The 21,111-nt window shown below is 44.0% G+C and overlaps 1 protein-coding gene across 1 annotated transcript in view; it reads left to right on the forward strand.

The window, feature by feature from the left end:
- The window catches only part of LOC138510819 (protein prune homolog 2-like), a 715,504-nt gene that overhangs the window by 427,569 nt on the left and 266,824 nt on the right, over positions 1–21,111 (forward strand). Inside the window, exon 4 of the mRNA XM_069626510.1 lies at positions 13,525–13,688. Within this exon, the coding sequence (XP_069482611.1) occupies positions 13,525–13,688 (164 nt within the window). The remainder of the gene's footprint in view (positions 1–13,524; positions 13,689–21,111) is intronic.

Below are 21,111 nucleotides of genomic sequence, written 5' to 3' on the forward strand. Positions count from 1 at the left end.
TCTTTGGGGGTGGTACTGCTATGTAATCTATTCTAAGCATGTGAATCCATGAAAGATCCAATGCTGGAGAAGGGAATAGTTTCTTACCTGTAACTCCATTTCTCCAGCATTGGTATCTTTCATGGATTCACATGCGCCCACCTGCCTCCCCTGAACATGCAAACCGGTTCCCCCACTACTTTGGGGGCCGAAATCTGAGGGAGCGCGGGGGCGGGTCCTGTATTTATATCATGACGTCCTGACGGTGCGGGCACGCATGATACAAAACGAGGTGGATAGGACGCATAAGCGTCGAAAAAGTTTTCCTACGGGAAAGGGTCTATATAATGTACCGGGGATTCCCAGCCTGACGACGGGGAATATTCTAAGCATGTGAATCCATGAAAGATACCAATGCTGGAGAAATGGAGTTACAGGTAAGAAACTATTCCCTACTCCGGCGCCAGCAGTGCTGGTATTTACCGACATGGCTACCGCCAACCCTGTAATGACCCCAAATGTATTGTAAACATAAATGGTTTCATTAAATACAAGTAGGCCCAGATAAATCTTGGGGAAGTCAGTGCTATAACATATCAAATAAACACAATTATAAAAACCAACTCAATACTTATGGTATACAGACCAATGTATAACCTAATTTAGAGAACAATAAGTAGTGAGGTGAGTCAAACCTAAATAGAATTCTTGGGGAATAAAACCAGATTAGTTACGTTTAGAGTTTAATAAGTAATTCAAGGGTAGTAGACCCTATTGGTCATAACATACAGTATTATTTACTTTCAGAATCACTGTGTTATACCAACAGAGGTTACAAGTCTATCTTGCAACCAATGTAACCTTCTTGTATTATGAATGGATATAGTTACACCAGCAGTATTACTTTTGAGAACATAGTTCAGTTCTAGTAAAATAACTCATATACTTTCTAGAGGGGCATTAAGATACTCAGGGGCAAGTAAGAACCTTATGAAACTATTTTAGAAGTGCATTAAAGCAATTCAAGGAAAGCACAACCCAGAGTTACAGTTATAGAAGAGCAGCAGCTATTCAAGGTCAGCATAGCCTATTGGTAGATACACGTATTACACTATTTCTTTTATAGGAACAGACATTTCAACTAATGACACTTTTCATAAGTGTAATACACAGTGCTAAGGTAAGTAGGAATGTTATGACTATTTTATAAATGCTCTAAAGCAGTTCCGGGAACGTATATCCCAAATATACACTTTTAGAATGGCAAAGCTATTCAAGGTAAGTAACCTATTATACTTTTAAGAATTTAATTCCAGCAATTCAAAGACAAGTATCAACTCCAAGACTGTTTTAGAAAATGCACAAGGCAGATCAGGGAAAACAAAACCTATTAACACACATTTAAAAGAGCACACTGCTAATCAATAAATCCTATTGGTAAGATTTTACACTCATTCAGTTAAGAAATTATCAAACAGTACCAACAATTATTACTTTTTAGAAGAATGAACCACAATTCAAAGCTAGTAAAATAACTTCTATACTCAGTACAGAAGAGGGACCCTAGTGATCTAAGAGCCAGCCGTAGGCCAGTCAGGACAGGTCTCAGTTGCAGGAAAGTCAGTGTTCCATAGGACATCTCTTCTGACAAGTAAGTTAGTTGAAAAGTGGTTAGGGACTTCACACTAAAGCCTCGGGACCGTCTCTTAAGTGGCCCTGTAATTGTTCCGGCTGTTAACGAGGTAGCGGCTAGAAAACTCCTGCTGGAGGAGAGGAAACTAGCACTGGAAGAAAAAAAACAGCAGGACAAGGTCACCATAGAGCTGCGCAAGCTGGCATTCGAAGAGAAGGAGGAGGTCAATAGATCCACTTCTAGCGAAAGCAGCGGTAGTGGCTCAAACCAGCAGATAAGCCCTGGCGCCACATCTCTAAAGACTTAGTGCAGGTTTATGAAGTGGAGAAGGACATTTTTGACTGGTTTGAAACACTCGTGCTTAGTGATCAGTTAATGAAGAGGCAGTTCCATTTTGGAAACTGTCCTCGGGCAATAGATGCTTGGAAAATGTGAAAGTTCTTCGGCTGGCAAGGACGTGGATATCTCAAGGATTGCTCAACAAATTCGTCTCCAGCTTGTTATTCTAAACGTAAATCTGTGACTCTGATTACTTGGAGTTTTAGTCGTGACCGTAGCCAATAAAAATATTCCAGATTTGGGCAGCCCTCTTTCATTATGAGAGGGGAGATAAGGACAGTTCCATGAAGGTTACATTCCTCCTCTCCGTTGATTGACTCATACCACACTTCCTTTCAGCAGAACAGGGCTGTTGTTGTTTTCTTTTCCTGTCCTTCACAACTAAGGACTGCTGAGGCCTGGATACCAAGTGGTGATTCAGGGCACACCCTTTGGTTTAAAATGTGAAGTAATTTGATGGATTTAAATTGATTAGCGACTCCCAACCTCTGACAATGGGAACTCACTCAGCACTGTAGTGGGAGAACAACACTTGGAATACTTGAGATAATGGCACAGCCTACCCCAGGCTTGCATTATGGAAAACGCTACAAAAGCAATTCGCAACAGTCGGGTTGGACTGTAAATGTGTATTTTATCAAAGAACTATAACTTGATTGTAAAACCAGTTCTCAAAAATCTACTAATGAAATATAGACCTTTTTAATGCATTCTAATTATGCTGTCATTTAAGCATAGTTCCCCTGATTCAGGCGGAAAAGGCCTCGCTGTCCAATTTACTGTCCGAAGCTGGATTTAAGAGCTGTTTATGTTGGAGGAGGAACAGAGCATTCAACACACTTATCAGTTGGGTAAAATAGCTTTAGTGTCAGTTGAAATAAGGTTGAGTATTAGGATAAAAGGAAGATGTACAATAAACAAAGTTGGCTTACTTGGCGGTGTACCGCAAATCAGGACTCCAAGGAAAATAACCAAAATAATGTAGGCAGTCTCTCCCCTTCCTGCTTTGTTTCCTCTCTGTAGGCCAGGACCTGTCTTATCTCTTTTTTTTTATTTTTTTTCTTAAATTTATTTATTTTATAGGACCTGTCTTATCTCATAGAATTCCTAAACTATATAGCTTGGGTTAGCTTCACCCTGCGGCTGAGGATCAGATCTAGTGTGAGAGAAGTGCCCACAGGGTCTAGGTATATCTGCCATTAAAACCTTATAAGGGAAAACGATGGTAGTTAAGAATGTTAGGATAGAGGAGTAACAAAACGTAGTTCAATGGTCTAGTCCGTTCTAAGTGAGCCTAATTTCCTAGACCAATATCCACTTCCCTCTTCTAAACAACAGCATCTAAATTTGGCCGCACTCTTGAAGCATCCTTCAGTTAATTTACAGTTGCAGGGTTATTAAAATGAGCCTGCATTCTTTTTTCTTGGCCTTGACGAGTACTATGGAAGATAAGTTACCCTCTTGGGTTCTGTAGCCACCGATACAGCACACTCCTACATAGAATACCTTGCGAACCCTCCCTTCTCCCTAGGGTCATCTCCAACATATGCCAACACAAATTTCCCACCTCAGCCTGGGTGCTTTTCAGACAGAATGTTTTATTACCCACCGTGATTATCCTCCTGCGCTTGAGCCCATTAAAGAGTCTGCTATGTTCAGTAGGTCTCCAGCGCCTGATAGGCTCAATTTGTAGCTGGGTAGCAATGATCCTTTCCAACTCTTGTGGCATTACGACTGACACCAGGATCTGTGCTACTTCCCACTCCAGGCTAATCAAATGCTCCTTCTCAATGGTCTCTGGTTCTTCACAGCTTTTGTTTATAGCCCGCAGCAGGCTTCTGGAACCAAGCCATGTGCCCCCCTCTCTGCCTGCTACTTCCTGCAACTCCCTCTATGACCACAGCTGCTCTCTGAAATTCATTCCTGACTCCCTCACTTTCCAGTGTTTATGAGCACTTTAAACCCCTTTTCACACTCTGTGCCCAGTCTTCCCTGCATTTAGGGTGCACTGCAAGGATTTCTCTTACACCTTGATTGGGTTTCTGTACTGAACCTTGGGAGAGTGGCACGCTTGCTTTATTTACTGTATCTCTTGCAAATCCAGCATCACACAGGTGTTGTATCTGTTTCTGCTCCCTTGCACCTATGCACCTCAGGTTCTTCCTTAGGGGGTCGCCTCTCTACCTCCACGATAATACATCTCATGGTAGGCTGATGTATAATGGAAGGGCTTCCCTGAAGGGATGGCTGTGGGCTTTGTTGTATGTCAAGAGTGGGGTGAGTCAGTGGTACCCATATACAACCTCTAGAGGTTGCATCAGGTGACAGGTAGTTTCTACTGGATCTCTGAGTCAGCCGGTCCTACTCCACGACCCCTCTTTAAGTGATTATGTACCATAGCAACTCCACTTATGATTGGCCGTTCCTAGTTTTTCTCCTCTGGGGACCATGAGGTGCTCTCTTATTGAAAATGTACAGGTGGAAGACCATGTACATGGAGGTGCTTTTGACTTCCCTGATGGAGGTTTGCTTTCAGAAGGAATTCCTGGTTCCATTCAACATTGGCGCATGCTCTTCCTATGGACATCACTGTTGTAGGCAAGAGGATAATATATCTTCGGCTTTTGGTGGTGGGGAGACATCCTGGGGGGTTCTAGAGTGCAGGTACAAATGTCATTCAACCAGTGGGTACATTATGACAAGTCAGTGACTAGGACCATGGTCTGTGGGAATCTATAGATAACAGCTGTGTACCTCTGACCATCTACTTTCAGGGTGAAAGCTACCTTGGGAGAGACTACCCTATGATGTGGACAAAGGTGATCTCTACCTCCTGCCCTTGGTCGGAACCAGCTGGTGTGTACCACTTTCTGTCAACTGCTTGAGTCAAAAAGGACTGCTGCTGTTGTGTCCCCAACCAGCACTGGCATCTTGTATCTTTTCCCAGGGTCCATGTACTAAAATCTCCACTATTGCCACATCTTCCCATTCACCCACGCCCCCCCCCAAATCCCAGTCTTCCTGCCAGTAGATGGTTCTCTGTTCCGTATCATCACTACGTCAGAAATAGCTGGTGTACATGGGCTCTTCCAAAGCAGATCTAGGCAGGCTTGGGCTAAATGACCCACTAGTGTTCGCAAGCACTTTCCCTTCCAAACCACTGTTTGTGATCCATCCCCACACTTTTCTACATTTGGTTTGCGCTGTGAAAAATCATACCACTCCATGAGTGGGCTTGCAATCTTTACAGTATCTCTTACAAAACCATCTCCGCTCAGTTATTCTGCCCCCTGACACCACTCCATCACAGAAGCTGCGCTGTGGGAACTTGTCTCTACCTCCAAGATAATATATTTCATGGTGGTCCACGATGGGCTGGGCTTCCCTGAAGGGGTGGCTTTGGGGTTAGATGAAGTTAAAAGTGGGGATGCTGGTGGGCTTTAGAGGGCACCCCCATATACAACCTTTATGGGTCCCACCACGTGGCAGGTGTCTTCCTCTGCTTCCCTGAACTCCGTAGTCATCCCCCCTGACCTCTAAAAGTGACACCCCACATAGCATGTTGCACAGTGCCTATTAAAACTGTCCTAGCACGTTAGCCCGAATACAATGGGAAGTTAGACGAAAAATGTTAATGTGGTATGGGACTCGTGGAGGACAGAGCACATTTATTTGTGCTCTGCAGGTGGTATCAGGAGATAATTGATGATACCCCTTTTGCTGAGAGTATTATACAGGAACTTAACGTGGGCAGACATATCTGAACTAAAGGTGGCCAACCTGGCAACACGGTGATGTTCCATCTATTTCTAAAGACGATTAATGTGGCAGCAACTTGGCCATCATAGGTTTCCCACCAGTGCTGCGCCAGAAAGAAATTGACTGCGAGTTGGCCGCGTGTCATATTATAGTCCCGTGTAATTTTGTGTGTCACTAGATGAACAGGCCAGTGAGGTTTTGCGCATTTTATGTAGATAGCGTGACAAATGTGTTATATTGTTTATTCGACAGTGTAATGTTTACTTTATGGCAACGTATGCCAAATTAAAAGTTTCTTGAATTGAATTGACCGCCCTGTAGAGAATGATGTGACATCACAATGCTATACATACAGATGTCCCCACAGGCACATTGGCGTAAAAGGGCCAAGAGCGCCCCCTTACCTCTGGGCCAAAGTGAGTCCCTCTGGAATATTTTTGGTCGTTCAACGTCAGCTAATCTGGAATACTTTTTCTCACTGTAGAATGGATATGTGTAACAATCCTGTGGCGGTCAGTCACTCACACTTATGGATACTTATTTGCAACTACTTGGCTTTCAAGAAGGAGTTTTTCGGAGTTCTGTTTCTTAACTCTCTCTGGCGTTGGTTAACTTTTGACATTCCTACCACAGTTTTGCCTATTTCGCTTTGCAACGTAGTTACTGTAGCCCTACCAGGTTAAATGCGTAGTTGTGAGTATTTAAAGGTGTTCGTGCCCATTTGTTTGCAGGCCCATTTGCTCGCGGCTCACTTCTTCCCAATTTTCAAACAAATTTCCTCGCAAGTACATTTTTTGGGGGGGTGGGGGAGGTTTAGGTATTTATGGTGGAGAATATGAGGGGGGGGGGGTTGTGGGTAGTCTCCCCTGCATTTTACTTGTAATGAAACGGTTAAAAAAAGAACCTTGCGAACAAATGGGCTTCCAGCAAATTTCTTCCTCTTGCATTACCGACCACATGAGCCGAAAATTTAAGAACTGAGGAACCTGAGGTGAAGAATAACTTAAGAGACAAGTAGAAATATCCAGTAATAGAAGGATGGGTAAGGAGGCACCTATGCAATGGCCACATCAATGTCTGCTTGTCCCCCTTACACCAGCAGTGCCAGTGTTACTGACTCCATTACAACGGTTCCATGTCATAATTCTGCATTTTGAAGGCCTCACAGAAAAAATACTTTTTTCAGTCTATTTTGTGCGCCCCTAAAATGTGGAATTAGCATTATTTCTGGGGGTTTCACCCTCCCAAACCACCCAGAACCAATTTCCCGCCTGCCCCACCCTCCCCCATGCTGGTGGGATTTCCTAGAAATTGTGGCGGTTACCCCCGAGCCTGTCTTTGCTCCCCTGTTGACAACCTTGCCTACCCAAAACATTCCTCCTCAACACCCCACCACATACCCACATGAACACAAATACTCAAATATAACCACACTTACCTGCTCCCCCGCCCTCTCCCATCCCTGCCAAAAACATAACGCTCATCCCCCACATAAACACACATACAGACCAGCATACCCTCACTCACACTCAACACTTAACTGTAACACCGGCAAAGTCCTTCTTCCGGCATAGCCGTGCCTGCCGGCCCGTCTGCACTCACATGCATTGCGGGGCATGACTGGTCAGTTTAGAAATACCGCTCAGAACCGTCTCAGAGAGGTCTTTCTAAATTGATCATTTTTGGTTTTGATTTAAATAAAATTATATTTTCACTAAGTTCAAGTACACCACTTGAACAAATGCAGAGCTGCCTGGGTCATCTCTAGGATGCCGAGAGCAAACCTTGTGGATTATATTTCCATGGGAGCATCTCTAGATTGGATTCCGTTTTGGGCTTTCTGTGAATATGGTATTGGGAAGCTAGCGCAAATCGGATATACTGAGGGCATCTCTTGATTTACTCAAGTGCAAATCTTTGTAACTTAGGCAGCAGGTCTTTCATTTTTAAATTTGTTCTTGTTCCTCCTATGGGAAACCCTTGGGTGCCTTCTTGGCCTGCATCAGATATCCCAGTGGTGCTTTTCTCAAAGAACTGGGCTTATTCATCTATATTCTGGCTATGGTAACTTTCAAGAACAAGCCTTGGTAAGCAAACAATTTTGACTTTTGTGCAGACAAGTGATAGGCCTTCGCCAGGCCCTGCCAAATTGGTAATGCTTGACCATGTGATTGCAATAGCATGAACATAGTGTGATTACCTTGGCATATGATAACAGTGCTTGTCAAATTCCTATCTAATACCTCTCCACAAGCCAAAATATTTGGCTTTGTTGATGCTGGTTTAAATAGGACTTCAGAGCAAGGAACAGATATAAATTTACATAGCAAGTTAACACCAGACTATTCCAACTTCTTGATCGCAGATCATGTTATAACAGTCTCAACAAAAGTGAAAACACTAGGCGTTATTCTTGATGACGAACTCTCAATGAAGTCTGATGTATCCAATATCTGATGTATCCAATATCCGGTCGAGCTGCAGACTTATTAACAAACGGATAAAATACATCAGACCTTTCATAACAAATGACAACTGCGCTTTGTTGTCCACAGCGTTGATAATTTGTAGACTGGACTATTGCAATAGTCTGCTGACTGGCACTACTGCTGCCCACATACAGGCACTCCAAGTCACCCAGAACAATGCTGTGCGCACCATTTTCAAACTATTGCGTTGCACACATATCTCTACTTTCAGAAAAACTCTTTACTGGCTTCCCGCAAGGCAAAGAATATCATACAAAGCGCTCACTCTGGATCATAAATGTGTGTCTCTTACCAGCCCCACATCTCTATGAGAGCGTATCAAGATCAAGCCTAAGAATAGGGATCTTCGCTCTACCGCGGCCACAGTACTCGTCCAGCCAAGATTCAAAATGACCCGGTTCGGTGGCACCTGCTTTGACACTCAGGCTCCTATTTATGTAGCCGGCTCCCATTGCCATACACCAAATACAGAACTACCCTCTCTTTAAGAAGGCCATAAAAAACCACCTTTTCAACCTTTGCCCAGAATAATCGGCATTAGCTCTCAGCTCATCCATAGCTCCCGCCTGCTTTCTGTTTGTGCGTCTTGTCACTGTTTTCCTGTGCGCTCTGAAGCCAGCGGGGATGTGGCACATTATAAAAATTAAAATAAATAAATCAAGCGGCTGAAGCAACATTTTGTTGCAATGTTATTTATTACACGAGTAGCGCATTTGCAGCTGCAATTAAATAATTAAGTCTCAACAGATTGTTTAGGAGTAACACTAGCAGGTCAATGTTTGAAGTGACTTCTTGGTAGAGGTAATGCAAAGAGATTGCAGGAAGATGTGTTTTGGGTGGGGGAGTGCAGGTAGTGGGTGAAATGGCCATAGAAATGAGTGGATCTGTGTTATTCCGCCGGCTTCCTTCTCCTCAATTTGCCCACCAGTGAGTGGGAATCCACAGAATCCCACCCCAAACACCTCTCTCGCAGTCTCTGCAGCGTAATCCACTTCCCTGGACCAACACCTGTCCCTTTCCCATCTCCTCTGCACAATAATGGGGTTTTGACCCCTCATACCCAACAGTGTCTGCCCTCCAACCTGTACCATAACCCCATCCCCTCATGCCTGCCCCAATGACCTGTATGCACCATACTCCACCTCAATTCACATCTGCGTCCTTCAATTGCCTGCTCTGCCTCCAGAACCTGCACCCCCTTACCCAGCCCACACAATCAACGGCCCACCATCCTTGCTCTCCTTACCTGTTCTTGGCAGGCTCTATCTCAGTTCGGTCCCTGAGCCACTTCCCGATGTTGCATTGCAAACACTGCCCATAAAAATTGGGCCATGCTTTCTAGATCTCAGTGTTTGCGCTTCAGTGGGTTTGGCGGGGCAGATATCTGGAGACAGGTGTTCACCTTGAAGGAATTCGGTGAATCCATCTACAACCGAAGTGGGTAAACCCAATTAGCATGGCCATGGGCAAAAAGAGGGGCGGTAAACAACACCCACAAGCTGAATGTTCCTCCTCAAATGTCATTTAACTCATAGCTGTATTTCAATGCATTCGTTTCAGCTCATGAGGGGCATTCAAGCACCACCTAATAGCCATAACTACAAAGTATGTTTTGAGCTGAAAAAAATGCTGTTGTAAGACTCAGACACAGCTATTTGGGATTGTCTGTATCACCATCAGACAGGATTTCTTCAAAAGACTCTCCTGTCTTCCAAGGCAACCACCCAGAAGTCTTAAATCTGCTCCTTCTTGTTACTTAGCTCCCCATAACGTCTGATACGGTGCAGGGGACCCTAATTAGCTACCCAAAACACTTCCGTATCTGCACAGGGGACCCAGAAAACGTTTAAGTACACCCCCTTTTATGCATGTGCAAACATATCTGTCCTGATGTGTCTTCTCCAAAATAGTAAATGATCCCTTTACTGCCACCCTCATTAACAGAGCACCAGGCTGCTCCTGGAACCATCATGTGCATGTAACAATTTAGTTGAATGCTGGCCACCTAATTAACCATGCCGCCTGTCACCTGAGAGATTGCAAACACCTCTGGGGACAGGACATTGTTAGTTTACTGGTCAGAAACTCTACATCCTCACTGGGGTGGCCATCTGCACACTGCCAGTGAAGCTTACAGTCCCAAGGTTCCATCTATTAGAGGAATGTATTTCTTTTAAGACAATGTTATTGAGTGAAATAAACAGGATATCCCGCCGGTAATTCCTGTGGGATACCGGGGAACTACCGTACCATCTCCGCTGCCCGATATCCTGGTATTACTGATTACGGGCGGCGGAGACACCTGTAACTCCCCATTCCATAGAGTTCCATAGGAATCCATGGGATGGGACTGCCCGAATCACCGGCACCGTTAGTACCCAGTGCTGGTGATACAGGCAACTATCTGCCAGTAGGGTCCTGATCTCCCAGCAGGTCAGGCCTGCCGGTAGATCTAAGCACCTACCGACAGACGTGTAGTTTGCCCGTCCGGAAAGGTGCCGTTATACGTTATTACCGCCACCTTATTTCCAGACCGGCAAACGTGTAATGGGGCCATCTTGGCAAAATATGATAAGTACATTCAAGGGTTTCAGCAGACAGGGGATGCACGTTTTCAGATGTGAGAAATTAAGTACCTTGTCATCCCGAGCAGCATTGGTTAAAGCAGTCATGGGATACCCAGGGAAAGTGACAAAGATGAATTAATTGGACAGGGCAAAAGGGGAGCTGGGCAAACAGTACAAGTGATTGAACATGCCTAAGCGATAATGATGATAATTTGTTTTTTATATAGTACCTTAAGCTAAAGCGCTTTACAGAGAACATATTTACATACATTTATCATCCCAACCGAAGTTGGTACTCATTTATCGACCTCAGAAGGATGAAAGGCGGAGTTGGCCTTGCCGGGATTCGAACCTGTGACCTGCAGATCACACATAGATCGCAGCAGCGAGCGCTCATCCCGCTGAGCTATCTCACAGGCAGTGGGCGCCTCTTTTAAGCATACAGATCATTAAAATGTCCATAAACCTGCACATGCTGCTAAAGCTTCGAGGCAGGGCTATGATTTTCTTATACTTAAAAAGTGTCACTCCGAGTCAAACTATCCTAGACACTTTGATTGAATGGAGCATAAAACATAAACTGTATGGTTTAGGTCTTTGAAAGTTATGTAGTTTATCAGAATATAAGCATATTTGTCTTGATATGAGTTTTGTTATGCCATAGCATTTACTTTCATACGTTTCTTTTCCACGTTAATGAGTTTGCAATGCTTGCTAAGTATTTACGAAGTTATTTATTATTGTATTATTATAATGTTTTCTTTGAATGCTGGCATATTGTTGTACATATGCGAACACATCTCTGACATATTGTTTATGGATTATCTAAATTAACAATTTATTTTTGATCAAAAGATTAAATATGCTCTAGTTAAAAAAAATGTATTAGCCCAGGAAGTCACCTTTTATGTAAAATGTGATACTGATTAATTCCTATAATTTGGTACGGGTAACTCATGACTGTTATGCACTATGAGCTATTTAGAATATTCTTTAAACTATCAACAGGAACTTTAGCTTGGTCTAAATAAGTGATGTTTTAAGCATTGAGAACAAGCAGATGACCGTATCATGGATCTTGTTCCTTAACTCTCCAGTTATGGTTATACAAACCCATAGGAGATTCTTGTAGGCTCCGATTAATAATCTCTGTACCAAATAGATCTGGGAAGAGATGAAATCTAAATTGCAGACTGGGCTCAAATCCAAACTTCACCACTTAATAAGTGGGTGTGATCCTGGGCAAATCAAATCATTTCACTATGCTTATATGGCAACATTGGGAGTCCCTAGAAGGCATTCAATTTTCAGTGTTTGCTATTTAAAAGCCACCCTCGTGGTTTAGTAGACTATAGTGTAGCAATGACAAAGCCAGCAGTTATGGCTTTTGGATAGTGAAAATATGTTATTTGTTGTAGCATATCATAAATACGAAGAAATATTTGTTGTTTCCAAATGTATGGGTTGCCCTGAGGAATTTTGGTTACAGTTTATAATACTGATTGTTGAGTAGTTTCAGTAAATTAAAAATGATAAAAACGTATGCCTGGTCTTTCATGGTTCATGAGAGACCATTGGCTCCAGTCCCACATTCAATATGATAGTAACATGTTTGAAGACATAGATTACGTAGCAGCTGTAAATGCTTTTGTTGCAGCAACATCTAGGATTGTGCCCTTTCTACGATGAGCTTATGCATGAGATAATGAAAGTTGATTCTTTTCTGTAATATTGTTGTCTACTTTGTCTGGTCTAATTGTTCCTTTTAAGTATTTTAATCACTTATCAATAAACCAGCTTTTGTATTGCAATCCTTGTGTGGTTATAGGGACGGGTTGCACAGCAGTATTTGCCGTGTGATGGCACAGTCTAGTGTTCCGACCTGGCCACTATATTCTCTCGATGCTTCCCTGTGAGTACCATGCAGTTCTCTGTACAGGCAGTACTTCATTGTATTGATGCTCCTGCTAAAAGGATTTCTGCTGAATGTATTCATTAATGCCACTGGGGATAAATATCACTTCCACTGGTGGAAAACCACCCTGTTAAAAGTTTGCATATGGTATTCATGGAATACAGCTGCCAGTATCTAAGAAATAGAACGTGTGTAAAAATGTTTTACATTTCTTTTTTATCAATTTCCACCATCATACTGACGATGCAAATGGGTAATGTCCGTTAGTGGTGCAATCTGACCTTTTATGTATTCCATGGGGAAGGTGGTCAGATGGGGAGAATCAGAGAGGCCATCCTTTTCATCTCCTGACAATGCCCACATGGAAACCCATTTTTCACCTAGTTGAAGGAAAGTGCCCAATCGTCCCTTCTGTACAGTGAAACAAGTTTGAAATACTTTGGTGGTCAATTTCCGATGTTCACCTCCATCTTTAGGGTGAAGGTAAAAATTGTGGTATTTATTTTTGAAATCCAATTTATAATACATCAGCGGTAATCCAATGGAATGATGAGTATTCCCCCTACTCACCTCTGAAATGGGCAGGCAGTAAAACCGAGATAATTGGCAAATACAGGTCTTTTTTTGTATCATAACCGCTCTGCTGCTCTTTAGAGCCACCTCTGTGCAGCCTAAAATTAAAAAAAAAAGTTTGTCAAGCAGTGCCCTGCCGCACTCTGGACGCCCAAATGTTGCCTTTGCCATGACGTCACTTGTTGACAGACAGTCAACGGTTTCTTGCTTAGAGTGCATGTGAACATCACTCGTGTATGCCGGCGTGCTCACTATCTTCTGTTTCTACAGCGAGGACGCAGCGCTGGAATCGGCCGTCGTGAAAGTCCTGAGCCCGGATGAAGGCTGCGCGGCCAGCCGGGAGTTACGCGGCTCCGCCTCCTCCGCGGTGGCGCGCGAGATCCTGCGCGAGGCGCCCGGCCTCGTCACGCAGCAACTGGCGCATTTCCTCAGAGGTGAGAGATGGCTCTTTATATTAAATACTGAACGGTTTAATGGGGTGTTGCGGCATCTGCTCACGCCGAAAGAGTGTGATCCATTCTTTGGTTAACAATCCCTTCAAAGACGGCGGGGAGCTCCATAAAAGAAGCGGGGAGTAAAGAGTTCGTTAAAGAGTAACATTATATTGAATATTAAAAATGTGCATTTAAAAATAGGCACGAGAGGTCTTCGCCGTATCAGAGGGAAGTAACATTAAACTGGGCTATCGGAGCATCAGCCGGGGAGCTGGAGTCGCTCCTCCGGTTGTTTTTCTGCTCCGTGTCCGGGGGCTGTTTGGCATCGGCGTTAATGATGCTTTTACCCGGCCGTGGACAATGAATATGTAACATACGCCCATGCTCGTGTGTTTAAATATCCTCTGATCAAAATAGGCTCAGATAATTCTGTTTTGATGGAAAAAATCTGTAACTTTCATTAGTGTTTCATTAGGTGGGAATGCTGTAATCAAATCGCCATTACTCTTTCTTTTCTTGCTCTACGCCCCAGCTACACATCTTCAGATGAAGCAGTGGGGCATCACAAGTTCCATAAGTATACGTCGGACATTCTTTCTTCAGTTTTGCAAAGTATTGTAAATAGAATAGATGAGGCTAAGCCGAATGGTCTGTGCATGTTGCAAAACTGAAGTGATTTGGTGTGCTTGTTATGCACTAATTTTTATTATTTTGATTTAAAAAATCTCAGCAAATGAACATTGTTGAACGTAAAGTATAAACTGGAGGCTCATATATCTTCTTTACACCTTATGTACTTGCTACACTCAACAACCTCAACTTCATCCATCATTGAGTGGCCCAAATCATATTTAAAGGGCACTCTTTTGTTCCTGCCTTCTTACTGTCAAATGAATGATTGCACAGCGACACCCATCACGTGGTGAGACCACCACTGTATCTCCATTTACAGACTACAGGGGGCTACACTAGTTTTTTTCCCCTCCAAATCCTTTGACCACTCGTACTTAAGCTAGTCTTTATTTTTATTTATTTTGCATTTTTAAAGCGCTCACACAGCCCGCAGGCATCGAGGCGCTGTTACAGGATTTTTTTTTTTAGTTGCGTAGTCATTTTTGTTGTCGTTTTAGTTGCGTATTTATAACGCACCTCAATACCCAGAAGTTTCTAAGCGCGTACCCAGGGATCGAACCTGTGTTGCTTTGTGTCGTCGTGCTTCCAAGGTGAACACGTTGCTGCTGAGCTATCCTCCCGGAACTTTCCCTTGAAAAAATTAAATGGAACTTTGACCTCATTCCCCCACAAGAAATTCAAATTACACGCCCAGAGCCTGCCACCCACTTACAAAACAAACGGTTAACAAAGAACATTACAGCCTGCTAGAGGATTTGCAACAAGTTTGAATGCAGTAGGAACAGAACACTGACTCCTAAGCATAGAAAATGTACTGCATTCAACAGAGTGTTCAATTTTTTTTTATTGACAGATCAGGCCTTGTTCACTGATATCAACGGCAATGACATGGCTGTCCAGTCGGGAAGTAAAGGACATGGACACAAAGCAGAGCCATATTGCTTGTTGAGGCACTTCCTGTATGTATGACATCGATTGATATTATCAAAACATCCAAATCATTGGCAATAAATCTGAGTTGTTACCATGTGGCCTTCATCAAGCTTACCTGCTCCACTTAGACACGTCCACCACAAATCAATTCAATTCAAAACTAGAAGTCCCATTGGATGGTAATCCACATTTAGTTGGTTATCCCCAGCATCTGGCCAAATCCCCAACTAGCACTTCCATCAAAACCGCCCAATTCTTCGTCAACAGAGGACAAGAGTTCCTCTCAGTGGGATAATTTCTAGACTTAGCAATACCAACTTCCACTAGGTTGGTTTCTCCCTGCCAGCCATAGCTGTGTGTCAGTCCATCCAAAACAAGACAGCAAGGCATATTCTGCACCGTAAGGGACGCTACCACACCTCACAGGCTTTCAAAAAACCTCACTGGCTCACATTCCTTCTAACAGCAAATTCAAAACTCTCTGCTTCACACATAAGGTGGCCCTTAAGAATGCCCACCTACCTTCATTTTCATGTCAGGAGTTACCATGCTCCCAGTGTCTTTCTCACCACTAATGTCATGCTCCTGGCTGCTCCGCGAAGCAATTTGTGAGGCTTACAGATTTATAGTGTTCGAAAGGCAACTCTACATGTGCATCTGGAGAGATGCTAAATCGTAGACGGCGCCTGCTCTTTCTTGTCTTCTGAACCCATGTTTGCCTTGCCTGCTCTGCAGACTACCATCCTCCTTACACCTACCTTCCCCATCTCTTACCCTTTCCTTCACCATCATGCAAGAACTTGCTTCGGTCTCAGCCAATGAATACTTGTGCGATTTACAACAGGGAACAATTAAAACAAGCATAATGTGCTACTCATAATAAATTAAAAAAATAAAGGGTACCCGTTACTAATCTCTGGTCCCTGAGGTAAAAATACAGTAAATATAGTGCACACTGGACCAGTATATCGAGGATGACAATGTACTCTTACTCCATTATTTACTCAAAACATTAGCTTATTTCAAATACAAAAGTTCAACATATTTGATCCATTTTCCTTTCTAAAAAGTAGCTCACAGTCAATTATCCCATCACACATACATACTCAAACTCTCATAGTGTTACAATTTGGAAATATTAAATGGGAAACAAAAGCATAGGTACATATAATATCCTTTGTTTGTATCTGCATGTTCACATTTCAGCAAATGACAGTGATTGCAACAGGACATCTCTCTTTCTAATATAAAGACTACTCTGTCAAATCAAGTACTCGCAATATAACTGTTAGCCATGAGCATTCAGAGTTAACATAGAAGGGATCTTTAATAGGGCACGTCTTATGTCCCCTTAAGGGTAACATGCTTGTTAAATCCAACATATAACATATAATGGAACATAGTAAAACACAATCATTTTCAGCTCTTCATGAACAATATGACCTCTCAGTCATGAAACATACAAAATATTTGATGCCAGTCAATGTACTGTTATGTTACTTTGCATTTATATAGCGCCTTATGTATCATTGATATGATCTCAAAGTGCTAGTAGGTTGAGCGCCCTCGGGAACCGTAGTTCAAATCAGTTGAGAGAGAGAGATAGAGAGTCATAAGGTGCATGGGTGCACCGGATATGTGGGAATATGTGTTCATTCTGGAGGGTTGACACCCAGACTGATTTCTGGCTGCGTTAGGCCTGAGGAGACCCTTAGGCTAGTGGTGTGTGCTCAGCTAGCTGTGCTTAATTAGGAGTAAGAGGCAGGTGTTAGTATGAGATCAGCTATACCGAATGTGTCATAGTATCGCTGTGTTCTAGTTGAGTGGTGGTGTATTGGAGAGAGTAAGCGTGGTGAAGTGTGATATGGTGGTTTCAGTTCCATCCACTCCGTCCGTTCCATCCACTCCATCCGTTCCGTGCACTCCATCCGTTCTGTCCGTTCCGTGCACTCCATCCGTTCCATGTGCTCCATCCGTTCCATGTCCTCGATCCGTTCATCCACTCTATCTACTCCATGCGCTCCATCCGCTCCATCCGATCCATCCACTCCATCCGATCCATCCGTTCTGTCCACTCCATCCGTTCATTCACTCCATCCGTCTCATTCACTCCATCCGTTCCATTCGCTCCGTCCGTTCATCCACTCTGCCCGTTCAATCCATTCTGTCTGTTCCACCACTCCATCCGTTCCATCCACTCCACCCGTTACATCCACTCCATCCGATCTATCTACTCGATCTGTTCTATCCGCTCTATTCGTTCCATCCATTCCATCTGTTCCATCCACTCCATCTGTTCTATACTGTTCACCTGATCCATCAACTCCATCTACTTCATCTGATCCATCCACTCCAATCCGCTCCATTCGTTCCATCTGCTCTATCTGTTATATCCATTCCAACTTTTTGTTCGATACCTTCTGTTCCATCCACTCCTTCTGTTCCGTCCACTCCTTCTGTTTCGTCCACTCCTTCTGTTTCGTCCACTCTTTCGTCCACTCCTTCTGTTTCGTCCACTCTACCTGTTTCGTCCACTCTACCTGCTCCACCACTTCTTCTGTTCCCTCTATTCCATCAGATCGATCCACTCCATCTGTTCCCTCCGGCCATTTGTTTCATCAACTCCAACTGTACTGTCTACTGTATCTGTTACATCCATTGCATCCGTTCTATCATTTGATTTGTTTGTTCCATCCGCTTCACCTGTTCCATCCGCTTCATCATCTGTTCCATCCCTTCCATCCCCTCCATCCACTTCATACCTTTCGTCCCTTCCTTCCACTTCGTCCCTTCCGCCCACTGCATCCCTTCCGCCCACTGCATCCCTTCCGCCCACTTCATCCCTTCCGCCCACTCATCTGTTCTGTCCCCTTCATCTGTTCCGTCCCCTTCACCCGTTCCATCCACTTGATCCATTTCGTTCACTTCCTCCATTCCGTCCGCTTCATCCATTATATCCCCTTCATCCTTTCCATCCCCTTCATCCGTTTCATTCACTTCATCCGTTTCATTCACTTCATCCGTTTCATCCACTTCTTCCGTTCCATCCACTCCATCCGTTCCATCTGCTCCATCTATTCCAGCCACTTCCCTTGTTCCAGCCACTTCACCCGTTCAACCCACTTCACCGTTCCATCCACTTTGTCCCTTCCATCTGCTTCGTCCGTTACACCTACTGCATCCGATTCATCTGCTTCATCCGTTTCATCCACTGCATCCATTTCATCCATTTCATCCACTGCTTCCGTTTCACCCATTGCATCAGTTTTATTTGTTTCATCCATTTTATTTCTTTCATCCAGTAAATTCGATTCTGTTTAGTTTATCTGTTTTAATTTACACTGGCAGTTTAGTTTTTCATTTTTTACGATCGGGTCTCGATGCTTTTTTGATTCAGCAACCTTGTGGAACTGTTTATTGTTGCTGTTTATACTTTTTGTGTTAAGAGTCGGTTTTTAGGGGAAGATCCACGTTTTCAGTAGTTTGCGGAAAGACATGAGGGCTTCGGTGAGTCGTATGTGGGGTGGAAGTGAGTTCCACAGAGTGGGGGCCAGGGCTGAGAATGATGATCCACCTAACCTAACTGAGTTGGTTTTTGGTATCACTAGGAGGTGGGCAGAGCTTGATCTTAGCGTGCCTGGTGGATGGTAGGGTCTTAGTTTGTCCTGTAGATATTGAGGTCCGGTTTTATGCATTGCTTGGTGCGAGATGCATAAGGTTTTGAATGTCACCATTCGGCCAACTGGGAGCCAGTGCAGAGTTTTGAGAGCTGGGGAGGTGTGATTCCTAGGGCCAAGTGCTAGTAGCAGTTTGGCTGCAGCATTTTGTGCTCTTTGTAGTTTAGTCAGGTGGTATGCATGAACTCCGAGGTAGAGGGAGTTAGCATAGTCTAGTCTTGACATTACGGTTGATTGGACCGCAGTGAGTCTATTGGGAAAGGAGAGGTATGGAAAAATGCACCTAAGGATTTTGAGGTGGTAGTGGCAGGACTTACAGACGTTGTTGACTTGGTGCGAGAGGGTTAAGTCAGAGTCGAGAGTGCATCCAAGGTTTTTTACTGAGGTTGTCGGGGAATTGCCCATGGCAGGTGGCCAGGGTAGAGGGTGCGGAAGAAGTTCGGTATAGCCAAACACCATGATTACGGTTTTGGAGGGGTTTAGAAGGAGATGGTTTGTGGTCCTCCAGTAGTCAATGTCAAGGAGGCAGGCAGCGAGGTGGGGTAAGCAGCTGGGTTTTGAGTTAAGGAGTTTTAGGATTGGTTGCGTGTCGCTGGCCTAGTTGTAGCACAGGATATTGTGCGAGCGGATTATTCGTGGGAGGGTGGACATATAGAGGTTTAAAAGGAGGGCTGATAGGCACGCTCCTTGTGGAAATCCGGTATTGACAGGTCAGGCGGCAGAAGAAAAGGAGAGCAGGGTTATTTGGTTCCTATTGTTGAGGAAGGATGCTATCCACTTGAGAGCGTTTCCAAGGATTCCAATGGAGCGGAGGCGGTCGAGGAGGGTTGCGTGGTTGATTGTGTCAAAGGCGGCAGATAGGTCAAGAAATATTAGTGCAGCGCATCCCGCAGAGTCTGCAGTGTTTTTAAGGTCATCCCAAATTGAGGCTAGGGTGGTTTCGGTTCTGTGTCATGGTCTGAAACCTGATTGAGCGGGGTCTAGGAGGCTGTTGGCTTCGACAAAGGCATTTAGTTGGGAGTAAGCGGTTCGGTCGATGAGTTTAGCAAGGAACCAGGTGTTTGAGATGGGGCGGTAGTTTTTTGGGTCGAGAGGGTCGAGGGAAGTTTTTTTTTAGAAGAGGCTTGACATGAGCAGTTTTGAACGCTTCAGGAAAAATTCCCGATGAGAGGGAGTTGTTGATGATGGTTCTTGCGTCTTCTCCTGCACAGGTGGATGCGAATATTTATTTGAGGGTTGAGGCTGTGCAGCGGTCTAGCAGGAAGCCAGATGATTTGCGGGCGGATAGAAGTTTGAGAAATTGGTCAGATGATAATTGTGTGAGAGTCGAAAGTCGGGTGGGTTGCAGTTGCAGGCGGTCGGTTGGCGGGTGTGGTCGGTGGATTGTGGGTATACACGCATATCATAGAAGTACTTTTCATCATGGGACTTTTCATTGCCACTTTTTCATCGACCAAAACTCTTTTTTAAAAAAAATATATATATTTTTTTTTTTTTGGGGATTGGGGTAAGAATATATAAGTAAGGGGGGAATCTCGGGGGGGGGGAACCCCCCCAGAAATAACAAAAAAAATTAAAAAAAGTTTTGGTCGATGAAAAAGTGGCGATGAAAAGTCCCACGATGAAAAGTACTTCGACGATATAACGTAGAACCGGATTGTGTGGTGGGTGCAAGAGGGCCAGTTTGTTGATTAGAGATTTTGTTCATTCGAGAGCAGTCATGTGGAAGTGGAGAGAGAGTGAGTCACAGAGTGATTGAGAGGGGCTCGATTGGGTGGTGGTACATGATGGTTTGGTGAATTCAGAGATGATTTTGTGGAGTTCTTTGCTGGGGTTTCCACAGTTCAGGATTCGGGAGTTGTAATGGGCTTTTTATGCTTTCGAGATTTCGGCTTTGTAGTGGCGATGGTGCCGGGCCAAGGTTGATATACTCAGGGTGGTTTTGTCTTTCCACCATTTGCATTCGAGGGATTTATATAGTTGTTTTGCGGTCTTCTGTTCCGGTGTAAACCATCTGGGAAAAGGGGCATGGCGAGCGGATGGTTTGCAAGTGGGGTGAGCGGGATTAATGAGGTATTGAGGCATGAGTCAAAGGCGTCAGAGGTTCATTGCGTGGGCAGCTAGGGGGAGGAGACTGAAGAAGCGCGTCAGCTAGGCCGGGAAGGATTTTTAGTTTCTTC

Source organism: Ambystoma mexicanum, chromosome 6p (genome assembly GCF_040938575.1).
Source record: "Ambystoma mexicanum isolate Mex_15411 chromosome 6p, UKY_AmexF1_1, whole genome shotgun sequence".
In the NCBI taxonomy this organism is placed as follows: Eukaryota; Metazoa; Chordata; class Amphibia; order Caudata; family Ambystomatidae; genus Ambystoma; species Ambystoma mexicanum.